Raw genomic sequence first — 15,834 nt, forward strand, 5'->3', positions numbered from 1 at the left:
AGGTGGTGGAGCCGGGGAGGGTACCCCAGGGCTTGCTCCTCGCGGGAAGAGCCGGACGGAAAGAGAACGAACCCTTCCTACCTTCCCCTCCTCCTCCGCACCAACCCGCCGCCGTACCCAAACGAAGGGGGAGGGGGGGTCAGGTCTTGCTCCGGGTTACAATGGAAAAGTACAGGGTGAGGATTTTGGTCCCCCAACCCCCAACCCCACTGGAATAGAGCATGGATTAGAAAGAAGGGAAAGATAGTTTGTCGAGGGAGTATCACTCCCAGAAACTTTTGATGGCCCCCAGTTTTAACTGCCACAACAGCCTTGTAGCCCCCGGGACACTATCTGGGCTTCCGGTGTTTAGGAAGAGTTCTGGGGATGAAGGGATCCAAGGCTTCCAGGACGCCTGTCTTCCCAAACCCCTGCCCCAGCACTAGAGGTCATTCTTTAATACTTTTGCTGAAGGGAAGCTCTTTGCTTATTTTAAAAACCCTACGGAAATAGGATGAGCTTATTACATAACAAGGGCCTCTTCCTTGAGCAAATAACTATATAGTTGAGAAAAGTCAGAGTATCACAGGAGAAAAGAGAAAGGGAAAGACAGCTGAGTCAAGCTGAAAAAAAAATCTCTCAGTGTTGTGTCTGAGATGGCAAACTCCATGGCTATCATTAGCACAATAATCTCTAATCATCTACTTTATCTATTCTCTCAGCTTATCCACCACACTATCAAAAAGACCTTTCTATTCCCCTTCAGCTTCTCAGTACTCCCTGAACACATGTTCCTCATCCCATCCTGCTATTATGGTCCTTCTTTCCTAGGGCTGGGCCTCTCTCCCTTTTGCAGGTTTTAAGATGCGGAGAATAGAGAACTATATACTTAGGAATTAATTTCTATCTTTTCTTACTTTATTTTCCCCTTTCAACTTCAAGGAACCAGAGTAGTTCTCCAACCACTTTGATTGTTTGAATGAGAGAATGAATGACTAGGATTTAGCCAAATAGCCAGGTTTCAAATTCTGATTCTGCTACTAAATAGTAGAGTCAACTTTTCTGAACCAAAGTTTCTTCTCTATAAAATGGGATCTGGACTATTTGATGTCTAAGGTTCCTTCTAGCTCTAAATCATATGATTTGAGAAAAACGACCTAACTAGAGGGCAGTATTGTTGTCATTCAGCTGTTCAGTCATGCCCAACTTTTTGGGACCCTATGAACCATTGCACACCAAGTCCTTCTGCCCTCCACTATCTCCTGAAGTCTGTCCAAGCTGTGTTGGACACCTTCTTCAGATGTCTCATCTTTTAGCATTTTAATAGTGTCCTTGTGGGAAGAAGCTACAGCACCTGAAAACCACAGAAAAAAGGTATTAGGACAGCGGTAGTTGCACTTACCGATGAAGTTGCTGCACAAGAAGATGGAGAAGCGCAATGAGAAGCTGCGTCAGAGGAACCAGCGGTTGGAGATGAAAGAGGCCTTAAAAGCCAATATTCCAGAAGTCCAAGATGAACATGGGTCACAAGAAGCAGTAGAAGAAATAAAAGTAGAAAAATCTCCCAGGAAATCTGCAGTATTAATAGCCAGTGAAGAATCAACTGCACAGCTCCCTAATTCTGAATTGAAAAAGAAAAAGAAGAGGAAAATAACAACTGATGCGGAACCTGAAAACAAAAAGGCAAAAACCAAAGATAACCAAAAAGGATCTGATGATGAAGTTGCAAAAGATCCCAAAGTAAAAGAAAACACTGTAGAGGATCAGGAAGAGGATGTTGAAATGTCCAGCCTTCCTCATGGACTAACAGGATCCTTTGAGGATACTTCATTCACTTCACTTACTAATATGGTCAATGAAAACACTCTGAAGGCAATACAGAAATGGGCTTTACTAACATGACTGAGATTCAGCAGAAAAGTATCAGACCACTTCTAGAAGGCAGGGATATCCTAGCAGCTGCCAAAACGGGCAGTGGCAAAACCCTAGCAATCCTCATTCCTTCAATAGAGCTCATTGTTAAGTTAAAGTTCATGCCTAGGAATGGAAGAGGAGTCCTTATCCTCTCACCTACTCCAGAGCTGGCTATGCAGACCTTTGGTGTGCTTAAGGAACTGATGACTCACCATGTGCATACCTATGGTTTGATCATGGGAGGTAGTAACAGGTCTACAGAGGCACAAAAACTTACAAATGGGATCAGCATTATTGTTGACAGCAACACCTGGCCGACTTCTGGACCACATGCAAAATACCCCAGGATTTATGTTTAAAAACCTGCAATGTCTTGTTATGGGTGAGGCTGACCGAATTCTTGAGGTTGGGTTTGAGGAAGAAATGAAACAGATCATCAAACTTTTGCCAAAATGCAGACAAACAATGCTCTTTTCTGCCACACAAACTCGTAAGGTAGAAGATCTGGCAAAGATTTCCCTTAAAAAGGAACCATTATATGTTGGTGTTGATGACGATAAAGATACTGCAATAGTAGATGGTCTTGAACAGGGATATGTTGTTTGTCCATCTGAGAAAAAATTCCTTCTACTCTTCACATTCCTTAAGAAGAACCAGAAGAAGAAACTGATGGTATTTTTTTCTTCATGTATGTCAGTGAAATACCACTATGAGCTTCTCAACTACATTGATTTACCTATCATGGCCATTCATGGTAAGCAGAAGCAAAATAAGCAGACAACTACATTCTTTCAGTTCTGCAATGCAGATTCTGGGATTTTGCTGTGTACAGATGTGGCTGCCAGAGGGCTAGATATTCCTGAAGTAGATTGGATTGTCCAGTATGACCCTCCAGATGATCCAAAGGAATATATCCATCGTGTAGGTAGAACAGCCAGAGGTATAAACGGAAAAGGTCATGTTTTACTTATTTTGCGACCAGAAGAGTTGGGTTTTCTTCGTTACCTGAAGCAAGCCAAGGTACCATTAAGTGAATTTGAATTTTCCTGGTCAAAAATTTCTGACATTCAGGCTCAGTTGGAAAAACTAATTGAGAAGAACTATTTCCTTCATAAATCAGCACAGGAGGCATATAAATCCTATGTTCGAGCATATGATTCCCATTCTCTGAAGCAAATCTACAATGTTAACAGCTTAAATTTACCTCTAGTTGCTTTATCATTTGGTTTCAAAGTGCCTCCATTTGTTAACCTGAATCTGAACAGCAGCCAAGGGAAGAGAATGCAAAAAAGAGGTGGTGGTGGTGGTTTTGGCTACCAGAAGCCTAAGAATGTCCACAAGGTCTAAAATCTTTAAGCACATTAGCAAAAAGAAATCTGATGGCAGGCAATTCTCTCACTAAAGCAGTTACTTCTAATCTTAAAATAACTTCATCCTCAGATAAAGACTTGTCTTCACTATACTAACCATGGAATATTACAATCATCAAGATTTGGATTATGATCTAATTTACAACACTCAAGTGCAGTGGCTTGAGCAAATTTTTAACAGTAAGATGAAGCTAAGTTTGCCTTGGCTTCTAAAAGGCAAAGGAGATTTCTTTTTTCGGTGGATGTGACATATGGAATGTTAATGTAAATTCTATTTTTTCAAAGAATTCCTATTTCCAAATTATGAACAATTCTGTATCTTTTGAGAGCATTTGTCTTGATTTTATATCCAGTCATTCCTTACCAACGTCTTTGGAGAACTCTGTGACTGAGATTGCAATATTAATGTCCTCATAATGTAGTCAGCGACATGAGAGCCTCCTTAGCTAGCTGTACCAATATCAGCCCATTATTCTGCTTGTTTCTTGAATGGTATAAATGATCTATTTTTAAATTGTCTGCAAATTTAAAGGACTGATTTTGGATTTGTAATGAGAGGACCAAGATTCAAATCCCGGCTACTTCTCTGCCACCTGTGTCTATGTCTCAGTTTCCTTACCTGTAAAATGAAGGGCTTGTACTAGGTGGCCTCCAAGGTCCCTTCTAGCTCAAAACTTAGGATCTCATAGAAAATTATTAACAAACTTCAAAATGTTAAGACTGTTTGTACTTATTACCATAGTACTGGATTAAATGCCATCTATAATGAAAAAAAAAATAGTGTCCTTGAGGTTGTTTTGACCATTTCCTTCTCTAGTAGATCACCTTTTGTCAGAGCTCTGCACTGTGACCTGTTCATCTTGGTAATCTCGTATGGCATAGTTCATAGCCCCTTGGCCACAACAAGGCATTGATCCAGGAGGGGAGGGGACAGTATACCTGGGTTCTAGTCTAAGTTCTGCTGTTCACTACCTCTTTGATGGAGGCCTCAATCTACCTAGTGGAAGTTTCTTCTAAGAAAGTTTCCTCCACTTGAAAATGGAAGGATAATGTATTTCTTTCCTCCCCCTCTACAGGGTTGTTATGAGGGAAGGTATAAGTACATGGAATCAAGAGGCATGGGTTCCGATCAATACTGATAATCACTGATTATGTGATCTTGGACAAGTTTCTTCACCTCAGTAATCTTTAGTTTCTCCATCTTAAACTGGAGATAATAACTTGTTCTATCTACCTCAAAGGGTGGTTGTGATCCTTAAGATACTATGAAAATGTGAGCTTTCATTTCATGTTCTTCTCTTCATTGCATAGATGGGTTCTTGGGTATGTAATGCCACACTTGCTAATAGATTGAGGAAAGAATGAGTTGGTTTTACTGGACTGCTTTCTTGTTCATGTCACTGGTTATAAGGAATGACTAGTTAGGGAGGGAAGGAGGAAAGGATAAATTTGGAAATGAAAGGCATGTAAAAACAAAAGTTTTCAGGGGCAGCTGGGTAGCTCAGTGGATAGAGAGTCAGACCTAGAAACAGGAGGTCCTAGGTTCAAATGTGGCCTCAGACACTTCCTAGCTGTATGACCCTGGGCAAGTCACTTAACCCACATTGCCTAGCCCTTACCACTCTTCTGCCTTGAACCAATACATAGGTATTGGGTTAGGGTTTTTAAAAAATTTTTTTCAATAAAAATTAAGGTAAGAAAAACCCCCCAACAAATAAAGGCAGCAATAAAAAACATTCCTTAGTAAATGAGGCTATGGATGGGAAAAGTTTTTTGTCCCCTCAGATTCAAAGGGGTATTTATTGATCATGTCACCCATTTGGCTAACAGATTTTACAGACACTGAAGCAAGGTGCCTTGGGGGTAAATGTTGTGGCAGTGGAAAAACGAAAAGCAAAAGATACTACTCCAGTTAGATACCTGATAAAGAAGGTAAGTGGAAGTTTCCATAGCAACCCATGCAAAAGATGCTTGTGTAGTTAGATTTTTCCAAGTTATATACTCCTGCAATACAGCATAAGCATGGATAAGGAAGCATAAAGACTACACTTTTGCCTATACCTCCCTCAGCCACCAACTCTATTTACAGAGGAGGAAACTTCAGTCTAGAGTTTCCTTATATAAAATAGAGATAATATTCTCATACTTTCTACCTGCCTCCTGTTTTAGAGAAAATGTTTTGTAATCCTCAAAGTCCTTTAGAAATATTAGGGAGAAATATGGGTATCCAAATCTTTCCTTTCTTCTCCCTCCTATGTAACTGATAAGAACATAAATGTTATAGTATAGTGGAAACCTGAGTTTCAGCTCTTACCTGTGAGCTTTACTGGTTCTGGACAAATCCCATCACCTCAGTGCTCTAGGTCAAACTTGAATAGAAATGAAGCCACTTAATGATACATAAGGATCCTTCTGGCAGATAATTAACTTTTCTCCATTATATGTGGCATTCCTTCAAATCCTTGAAGACAGTTATTATATCCCCCTTCTATAAGCTAAGCATCCCGAGATCCTTCAACAGATTCTCATGTTAAGTATAGTCAACAAGTTTTTATTAAATGCCTCCTATGTGCTAGGCATTATGGCATATGGTATGTACTTGGGGCCCTTCAACTTCCTGGTTACTCTCTTCCCAATGATCATCAACTTAACATTGTCTCTTCTAAAAAGTGGCACTCAAAACTAAATACATAATTTTCAATGGGGGGGGTTGGACAAGACTGAACACAAGCCTTAGTCCTGGACACTGTGCCTTTCTGAATGCAACTAAAAATTGTATCTTGAATGCCTTCTTATGCTATCAGTTCATATTGAGCTTTCAGTCCACCAAGAAAATAGAAATATTTTTCAGAAAAAAATGCTATCTGGCCACACTTCCCCCATCCTCTACCTGTAGCTTTTTAAACCAAAGCATGAGATTTTACACCATTACCATTAAATGCCATCTTGTTTGATTTTGGCCCAATATTCTAAACTATCCAAATCTTTTGGGATTCTAACTTTGCTATCCAGTGTGTTAACTCTCCTTCCAAGCTTCACATCAACTGCATATTTGATAAACATTCCACCTTTGCCTCCTTTAAGTCATTGGAAAAAATGTTGGACAATGCAGGGCCAAGTACAGATCCTTGGAAAAATCTCCTGGAGACTTCCTTCCAGATTGCCACTAAACCATTTTTAAAAATACTTTATTGTTTCCTCAAAATTTGCAAAACCAATTTTTGACCTCCACTTTTTAGACATTTGAATCAAATTCTCCCTTTCTCTCTATTACTCCCCTCTCTCTTCCCTGAGGCAGGAAGCAATCTGATGAGATTTTATATGTGCAATAATATAAAGCATTTTCCCATATTAGTTATTTTGTGGAAGAGAACTAGAAGCAAAAAAATGAAGAAAGTGAAATATAGCATGTTTCACTCTGCATTCAGACTCCATCAGTTCTTTCTCTCTAGGAAGATGGCACTTTTCATCATGTCTAGAGATTGTCTTGGATCACAGTATTGCTAAGAATAGCTAAATCATTCACATTGTTTGTCAGACAATATTGCTGTTACTATATATAATGTTCTGCTGGTTCTACTCACTCCACTCTGTGTCAGTTCATGTAGAACTTTCCAGGCCTTTCTAAAATTATCCTTGTCATCATTTCTTATAGTCCAATAGTATTTTATTACAATCATATACCACAACTTGTTCAGCTGTTTTTGAATTCTTTGCCATCACAAAAAAGAGCTGCTGTAGGGGCAGCAAGGTGGCATACTGGATTGAGTGCCAGGCCTAGAGACAGGAGGTCCTGGATTCAAATCTGGTATCAAACACTTCCTAGCTATGTGACCCTGGGCAAGTCACTTAACCCCCAATGCCTAGCCCTTACTGCTCTTCTTTGTTGAATTCAATACACAGTATTAATTCTAAAGCATAAGTTAAGAGTTAAGGGGGGGGGGGGAAAGAGCTGCTATAAATATTTTTATACAAATAGGTTCTTTCCCCTTTCTAAAAATCTCTTTGGGAGATTATACCAGGGGATAACTTGCCAAATGTTTTTCTGAAATCAAGGTTAACTTTATTGACAGTATAGCTATATGACCTTGGACAAGTCACTTAACCTCAATTTTTTCAATGGTAAAATGGGGATAATGATAGCACCTAACCCCCAGGGTTGTTGTGAGAAACAAAATAATATTCATAAAGTGTTTAGTATGTTGTCTAATACATAGTAGATGATATTATTATTCATTTCCTCAAGGCAATCCAGCCTGCTGCTGTCCTATTTAATTCTGGATACAACTTGTCCATTTGTACTCTATGTCCATATTATATTTGCTGATAGACAAGTTCCATCCAACTGTATCTAGTCAAAAGATATCCTTCAGGTGCTAAAAGACTTTCTGCCCTTTGATCCAGCCATAGCACTGCTGGGTTTGTACCTCAAAGAGATCATAAGGAAAAAGACTTGTACAAAAATATTTATAGCCATGCAGTTTGTGGTGGCAAAAAATTGGAAAATGAGGGGATGCCCTCAGATTGGGGAATGGCTGAACAAATTGTGGTATATGTTGGTGATGGAATACTATTGTGCTAAAAGGAATAATAAAGTAGAGGAATTCCATGGAGACTGGAACAACCTCCAGGAATTGATGCAGAATGAAAGGAGCAGAACCAGGAGAACATTGTATATAGAAACTGATACACTGTGGCACAATTGAATGCAATGGACTTCTCTACTAGCAGCAATGGATTGATCCAGGACTATTCAAAGGGACTTATGAGAAAGAACACTATCCACATTCAGAGGAAGAACTGTGGGAGCAGAAACACAGAAGAAAAACAACTGCTTGATCACATGGGTCAATGGAGATATGATTGGGTATATAGAATCTAAACAATCACCCTAGTGCTAATATTAATAATATGGAATAGGTCTTGATCAGTGACATACATAAAACCTAGTAGAATTGTGTGTCAGTTACAGGAAGGGGTTGGGGAGAGGGGAGGGAAAGAACATGAATCTTGTAACCATGGAAAAATATTCTAAATTAACTAATTAAATGAAAATTTACCAAAAAAAAGATACTCCTTCATCCACCTGTCTCTTGCATGGATGGTTAGACCAAACTCTTTTGAGTGGTCTTCTAGTTGGATTTGCAATACTTGGGCTTTTGTTGTCACCAACAGAATATCATTCACAAAGGGGAGTACCAGGAGGATCTTATCACTCATAGGAAATCCCTTTTCATCTGGATTTCTTTGATGAATAGCCTCCCTCCCTTTGTCAATAGTTACAGGCATCAGCATCAATTGTTCTATCCATGGCTTTATGTTTATGATCAAAGGGTGATGTCAAGGAGTCTGTAATGATTTGAAAATAATTTGATGTATGGATAGGAGACAACATGTTGAAAAAGAGCACTTAAGATGGCTTTTTGCTCTTCTACATTAAAAGCTATTTTGTAATTAATTGAATGAACAAAAAGTGCAATAAAACCTTATTTCTTTATACCTTTTAGTCAACAGGGTTAGAAAAGACCTTGTGTAGGAGGTGACATTTAAACTGAGATTTAAAGGAAACTAGGGATGCTAAGATGTAGAGGTAGGACAGGGTGCATTCCAGAAATGGGGTTCAGCCTGTGCAAGAACATGGAGACAAGATTGAATGTAGTTTATGAGAAATCACAAGAAGTCCACTGTAGAGTATATGAAAGGTAATAAAATGTCATAAGGCTGGAAGGGTAGATTGGAGACAGATTGTGAAAGGTGTTAAATGCCACTGGAGTTTACTAAACAAGGGAATAACATGGTCAGGCCCATGTTGTGGAAATGTCACTTTTTGGTTACTAGATGGGATGGTTTGGAAAGGCTAAATTAGAGCCAGAGATATTATTTTTTTAATTAAAAGATATTTTATTTTCCCAATTACATGTAATAATTTTCAACACACATTTTCCAAAATTATAAGATCTAAACTGTTTCTCTCTTTCCCATTCCTCCCCACTCAGAGATGGTAAGCAATTTGATCAGGCTATACATGTATTATCATGAAAAACATACTTCCATATTCGTCATTGTTGTAAGAGCACACTCATGTAAAACCAAAACCCCAAAATAAAACCATAAATACACTGATGTGAAAGGTAGTTTGATCTGCGTCCATCCAACTAAACAGTTCTTTCTCTAGAGGTGGATAGCATTCCCCATCATAACTCTTTCAGAATCGTCCCAGATCACTTTATTGCTGAGAGTAGTTGTCTTTCACAGTTGAGCATCATACAATATTGTAGTTACTGTGCAACAAGTTCTCCTGATTCTGCTTATTTTTCTCTGCATCAGTTCATGTAGATCTTTCAGCTTTTTCTGAAACTATCCTGCTTATCATTTCTTATAGCACAATAGTATTAGGAGGTATTTCAGAAGATCAGGTAGACATGATAAAAGCCAGAACTAGGATGGTGGCGGTATGTGGGGAGAGAAGGGGATGGGATGTAAGATTTTGGGAAGTAGAATCAGAAAGACCTGCCAACTAATGGGATATGTAGGATGAGGGAGGGAGGGTAAAAGGCAAGGATAACAGCAAGAATAGGAACCTGGGTGACTAGAAGGATGCTAGTGCCTTAGAAACAGGAAAGGTGAGCAGAAAAGTACATTTCAAGGAAAAGCTAAAGAATTTTTTTTTTAATATTGAGTTAGATATGCATGTATTATATCCAGTTGAAAGTGTTTGGCAGGTAATTGGTGATTGGAATTCAGGGGAGGGACCAAGACGAGAGAGAGAGAGAGAGAGAGAGAGAGAGAGAGAGAGAGAGAGAGAGAGAGAGAAAGGAAGGAAGGAAGGAAGGAAGGAAGGAAGGAAGGAAGGAAGGAAGGAAGGAAGGAAGGAAGGAAGGAAGGAAGGAAGGAAGGAAGGAAGGAAGGAAGGAAGGAAGGAGGGAGGGAGGGAGGGAGGGAGGGAGGGAGGGAGGGAGGGAGGGGGGAGGGAGGGAGGAAGGAAAGAATGAGGAAAAGAAGGAGGAAAGGAATGGAAGGAAGGAGGAAAGGAAGGAAGAAAGGAGGGAGAGAGGGAGGAAGGAAGGAAGGAGGAAAGGAAGGAAGAAAGGAAGGAAGGAGGGAGGGAAGGAAGGAAGGAAGGAGGAAGAGAGGGAGGGAGGGAAGGAAGGAAGAAAGGAAGGAGGGAGGGAGGGAGGAAGGAAGGAAGGAAGGAAGGAAGGAAGGAAGGAAGGAAGGAAGGAAGGAAGGAAGGAAGAAAAGGAAGGAAGGAAGGAAGGAAGGAAGGAAGGAAGGAAGGAAGGAAGGAAGGAAGGAAGGAAGGAAGGAAGGAAGGAAGGAAGGAAGGAAGGAAGAAAAGGAAGGAAGGAAGGAAGGAAGGAAGGAAGGAAGGAAGGAAGGAAGGAAGGAAGGAAGGAAGGAAGGAAGGAAGGAAGGAAGGAAGGAAGGAAAGAAGGAAGGAGGGGAGAGAGGGAGGGAAGGAGTAAGAGAGGGAGGGAGGGAGGGAGGGAGGGAGGAGAGAAGCCTTTACCATATGCAGAAGCCCTATACTAGTAGAAAGAACACAAACTTGGAGTCAGATCTAGGCTCAGCTTCACCTTTCTAGATCTGTTTCCTCCATCTGTGTAATGAGGGGGTTGGACCTGATGATCCCTAATGCCTTTTTCATCTTTAAATCTTCTGATCCTTTACTCCAGCCATCTCACATGGGCATATTACTTTAATTCTCAAAGCCTGTTTTCTCATCTATAAAGTAGGGATAGCAATGCTTTCACTCCCCAGCCCAGAATGTTCTTGTCAGGAGATTACTTTGTAAATTAAGACTCAAAGAAATGAAACAATTTGTACAGCTTCCCACAGCTAAGGAAGAGGAGGAGTCCTCAGGACCCTGAGTGGTTTGCCAGAAGTACCAGAACCCCAGTTTTACCAGGGACATCATTGCCTTTATCTTGAGATACTATATCCCTGTAGTTGAATCTACAACTTAGGAAGGACGTTAACAAGCTAGAAAAAAGGAAGCCAAGCACTCTGCTAAGTGCTTTAACTTTGATTCTTCACAACAAGCCTGTGAGAAAGGTGATATTATTATCCCTATTTTATAGATGAGTCGACTGAGGCTGAGAGGCTGAGTGACTTACTCGTCACACAGCTGATATCTGAGGCAGCATTGGAACTTCATGACTCCAAGTCTGGCCCTCTAACTACCTCTGATAACCTTTGAATTCTCTTCTACCTCTGCTGTTATGTGATTCTCTTTTTTTATTTGCAAGTAGGACTTGGAGTTTTATTCTACCTTTCCATGGGATCAAGGATTGTGCATGTAAACCACTCCATTACTGAAATAAAAGGAAATGCACACATACAAGTAATATATATTGCCATCTTTATGTCTCAAGGGGTACCAAATTGACTTCTTCTTTGTTCTATGATTGTCTTTAAATGGATTCTTCAGGGAGATGGTCTATCCAACAAACACCATAATCAAAAGCATTTTATATGAAAACCATTCCTGGAAAGATGCTAAGTAAATGGTACTGGTTATCCCCTCTTATCCGATGGATCCTTGAACATCACCATTAAACAAACCCTAGATTAGGGGCTTTCCAACTCTATCTCCCAAACCTGTGAAAATGGAAAAAATATAAGAGCATGAAAAATGAAACCATAGCATTCATGTGTGAAAAGTAAGAAATAGATGTCCTCGAAAACACTGTTGCAAAATGATACTGCTTTCCCCAAACATCCAAGGTGAAATACAAAATGAGAAAGTTTTCTCTTTTAATAAACAATCAGACCTGCACCCCATCCCCTTCCTCATCACATACCAACTCCAGCAATCGATTGTTTTCTGTTTTAAGTTGCTCTTAAAAAGGAGCCTTCCAGAGGTAGCATAGTGGATAGTGCCAGACCTAGAGTTAGGAGGACCTAGATTCAAATGTGGCCTCAGACACTTTCTAGCTGTAAGACCCTGGGTGAATCACTTAATGCCAGCTGCCTAACCCTTACCCCTCTTCTGTCTTGGCACTGATACTTAGCATCTATTCTAAGACAGAAGGTAAGAGTTAAAAAAAAAAGTCCATCCCTTGAGGGCAGGCATCATATTTTGCTTTTCTTTTGTATTCCTGGCATTTAACCCAGCAACTGACACATAGTAATCTGATCAGCTAACTGATCCTAGCAGACTGATTTTTTTCATCTGTAAAATAGAGTTAATAAGAGCAGTTATTTCACAGGGTTGTTGGGAAAATCAAATGAGCCTCAGCAGTTTGAAACTGCACTAAGATTTGGGGGGATACCCTTTATATATTATTGTTCATTCTTTTTTCAAAGAGGACCACTGATCTCATGGGGTGGTGTCTTGACTTGCTCATGAATTGGATTTAAGTGAGTCAGAGTTAGGTAGTGAAGTGGAAGAGTGCACTTCTTATCTGTAGGGCAGCCTGGGCAAGTCACTTAACCTTATTTTCCTCAGTTATTCATTTTTTAAATGAACTGGAGAAGGCCTCCCAGTATTTTGGTATAGAAAACCCCAAGTGAGTTTATGAAGAATCAGACACAACTGGACAACAACAATGAGGCAGAGTTGGAAAAAATTCATCACCTCCAATTCTATGCGAACTGGAACAACCTCCAGGAACTGATGCAGAGAGGAGCAGAACCAGGAGAACATTATACACAGAGGCTGATACACTGTGGCACCATTGAAAGTAATGGACTTCTCCAGTAGTGACAAGGACACATGTAATACTCAGTGAAATTGCACATTGGCAAGGGGAGGGGGAGGGGAGGTAGGGAAAGACTATGATTCTTGTAACCAAGGGATAATGTTCTAAATTGACTAAATAAAATTTAAAAAAATTCATCACCTGGACTTCTTCAATGACCAAGCTCTAAGCCCTCTAGGATGCTTTCTTCAACAGCCTTCATGGCCACTGGGATAAATTGTTCCTACCTGCCTGTTCCACCTGGGGACGTCTAAACATGCTCTGGATAGATTTGAGGCCTGTCAGTTATCCTCAGATTGGGGTGTGTGAGGTGTTTCAGGAGGACTAGCATCTCCAGTGTGAGTCCTTTTCAGGGCGGCTCATCCGTCTTGGGTGTCCATCTTTCACACAAGTCTCCCTTGTGGTTCCAAGAAGCTGTAGCATGTACAGTGGCCACATGTGGTAAAACCATCTCAGCAGAGAGGCTAAATCAGGTTGAGAGTGACCCTGTATGTGTACACTAGGCAAGACTTAAAGCATGTAAAGTGTTGTTGTTTCTCTTTATAAATTCTAGTTTCTAGAATCAGGACATTGGGGCCCCAAATAGTGGACACTTCTGAGATCAGGGAGTGAAGTCAGAGGAAATCACCCCATGAAATGGAAGTCAATAGTAGCCAGTTGGGAGTAAATGAAATCTGCCAGCCGAAGCAGAAAAAGGGTCATCATGCTCACCCACTACCAAAAGTGACTTGTAACTAGCTTCTTTGAGGGTAAGCCTAAGAGTAAATGGGCATGTCTGTGTGTGTGTGTGTGTGTGTGTGTGTGTGTGTGTTTAAGATCCTTTGAAGATAACCCTTTGAAATGTATTCAATAGGGAGACCTAGACTATAGTCTGAAATATAGGTGTCCCACATCTCAGAGGTTAGGTGTGTGGTATGCCCCGTGGTCTGGAAAATCCTCATAAAATGTTTTGGCTCTCCCTTTGTTCCAAAGAAGTCTGAATGTCTTCCTTTTATGTGGTGTTTACTGTATTTTGATTGTAAAATTTTGCTTTAAGTATTTGGTCATAGGCTTTTTGCAAGTCAATATTAACATTTTTAGCCTTTCAATATCATCTGCTGACTTTCAGTTCTTTCCTCAAACTTTAACTTTTTACTGATTTTAATTTTTAAAAATTGTGTTTATAGTATTAAAAGATAAACTATGTTGCTAGTATGTAATATTATACATATATACATTTTTTAGTTTCTAAATTTTTTCTGTATAGTCTGCTGGCTTCCAACCCCCCCTCCCCAAATTCCCATTTAATGTCTTATGCCAACTCATGATATATCAAAACCTTGATGGAGAAAGAATACTGTCTTGAGGAAGTGTTGTAACAACAGAAATTTGAGGTGACTGATAAAGAATAGAGATGAAGAAGTGCCACAGAGTTGAGGTGATGTCAGACAGTTTGTCCAGCACAATTCAGTGGGGAGTGGAGACCCTTGACCAGTCAATACCAGTTGTGGAAAAGAATGAATCAATGTCTAGAACCCTTAAGGTCACTGTTATAGATCTATATGCATCAAGCTACTTGTTGATATTAATTTGGATTTTGCCCAGACTTTCTGACAAGATTGGCAAATGCTGACCAATAAATGTAACCTTTTTAGATCAACTAGCAATTCTACAGGAAGAATTGGGGTGTGGTGGAAAGAACACTGCAACAGGAATTGGAGGGCCTGGATTCAAATTGTGGCTCTGCCTCTTACTGTCTTTGATTTAAATTCTCTCAGTCAGTTTCCTCATCTATAAAATAAAGAAATTTAACATGATGGGCTCTAAGGTCCCTTTCCGCTCTGAATTTATGATTTCCATGATGGTATAAAGTTAAAGATTGGACTAGCTGATTTCTATGATCCTTTCTAGTCTTAAATATCTGATCTTTCTTTATATAAATTAATGTAAGAAGGAGAGATGTGATTTTCCCATGTTCCCTTCCTTAGCTTCTAGTGGCCTCTTTTTTTTTTTCATCCCCATGTCTTCTGTTCATCTTAAGAGGTAAACTCTTTTTGGAATCTGACTTCCACCTAGACCGATTTTTCTCTCCCCCACCCTCAAATTATATATATATTAAAAAAAAAAAAACATTTTAAAAAAATCCTTACCTTTTCTTTTAGAATCGTCAACTTGGAATCTATAAACCCCAAGTTTGCCCTAGCCCCATGAGAATTCACCTGGAGGGAAGTTTCATACTCTGGGTTTCGGACCCACAATACACCTCAAAGCACTTGATGGTCCCAGTTAGGTAGGGCTAGCAGATCTAATCAAATGTTAAGTACCCTTTTGTCCTTGTAGTTCCTCCCTTTGTGTCCAAGTCCTTTCCCAAGTAGCCCAGCTGGATCTTTCCCTTTTGTATCCATCAGTCTCTCCTAGATAATCTTGTCTTGTATTTCTCTTTTCCTTGTAGCCATAGTAAAGCCAATCAATCACACTCCCCAGTCCCCAGTCTCAGGTATATAAATTCCCCAAATTTAGGTTCCTTGGAGCCATCCATCATCTAGAGCAGTGATACTTCCAGGGATGCCCTGGGACTCTAGGAACGGGCTCTATGTAGTGACTATCCTGTTCCTGATACCTATTCTTTTCCTGATTAAAGACTTGGTTTTTCTGACTATTTAATAGTTCTGTGTTTTTTTCTAAGTTAACAGAATCAATACTGTGTATTAGTTTCAAGGCAGAAGAGCAGGAAGGGCTAGGCAAAGGAGGTTAAGTGACTTGCCCAGGTTCACACTGCTTAAAAGTTTTTTTAAACATTTATTTTTTTAAACTTTGAATCCTGTGGAGGAGAGAATTTACAATGCATGCAAGACAGACTGGGATGGATCATCTGTCAGGCAAATGAA

At 39.9% G+C, this 15,834-nt stretch overlaps 2 protein-coding genes across 3 annotated transcripts in view; both read left to right on the forward strand.

The window, feature by feature from the left end:
• The first annotated feature begins 62 nt into the window (after positions 1-62).
• The window catches only part of STKLD1 (serine/threonine kinase like domain containing 1), a 52,747-nt gene continuing 36,975 nt past the window's right edge, over positions 63-15,834 (forward strand). For both annotated transcript variants that reach the window (XM_056812649.1, XM_056812648.1), the window contains exons 1-2: positions 63-176; positions 5,094-5,195. In XM_056812649.1, the coding sequence (XP_056668627.1) occupies positions 162-176; positions 5,094-5,195 (117 nt within the window). In that variant the 5' untranslated portion in view covers positions 63-161. The remainder of the gene's footprint in view (positions 177-5,093; positions 5,196-15,834) is intronic.
• Positions 822-4,034, forward strand: LOC103095245 (ATP-dependent RNA helicase DDX18-like). Its single transcript, XM_056812650.1, is given in 4 exon segments — positions 822-1,855; positions 1,858-2,192; positions 2,194-3,234; positions 3,236-4,034. Coding segments are annotated over 4 exon segments (1,908 nt in total). The 5' UTR covers positions 822-1,383; the 3' UTR covers positions 3,296-4,034.

The sequence above is a fragment of the Monodelphis domestica genome, chromosome 1, assembly GCF_027887165.1.
Source record: "Monodelphis domestica isolate mMonDom1 chromosome 1, mMonDom1.pri, whole genome shotgun sequence".
Lineage (NCBI taxonomy): Eukaryota > Metazoa > Chordata > Mammalia > Didelphimorphia > Didelphidae > Monodelphis > Monodelphis domestica.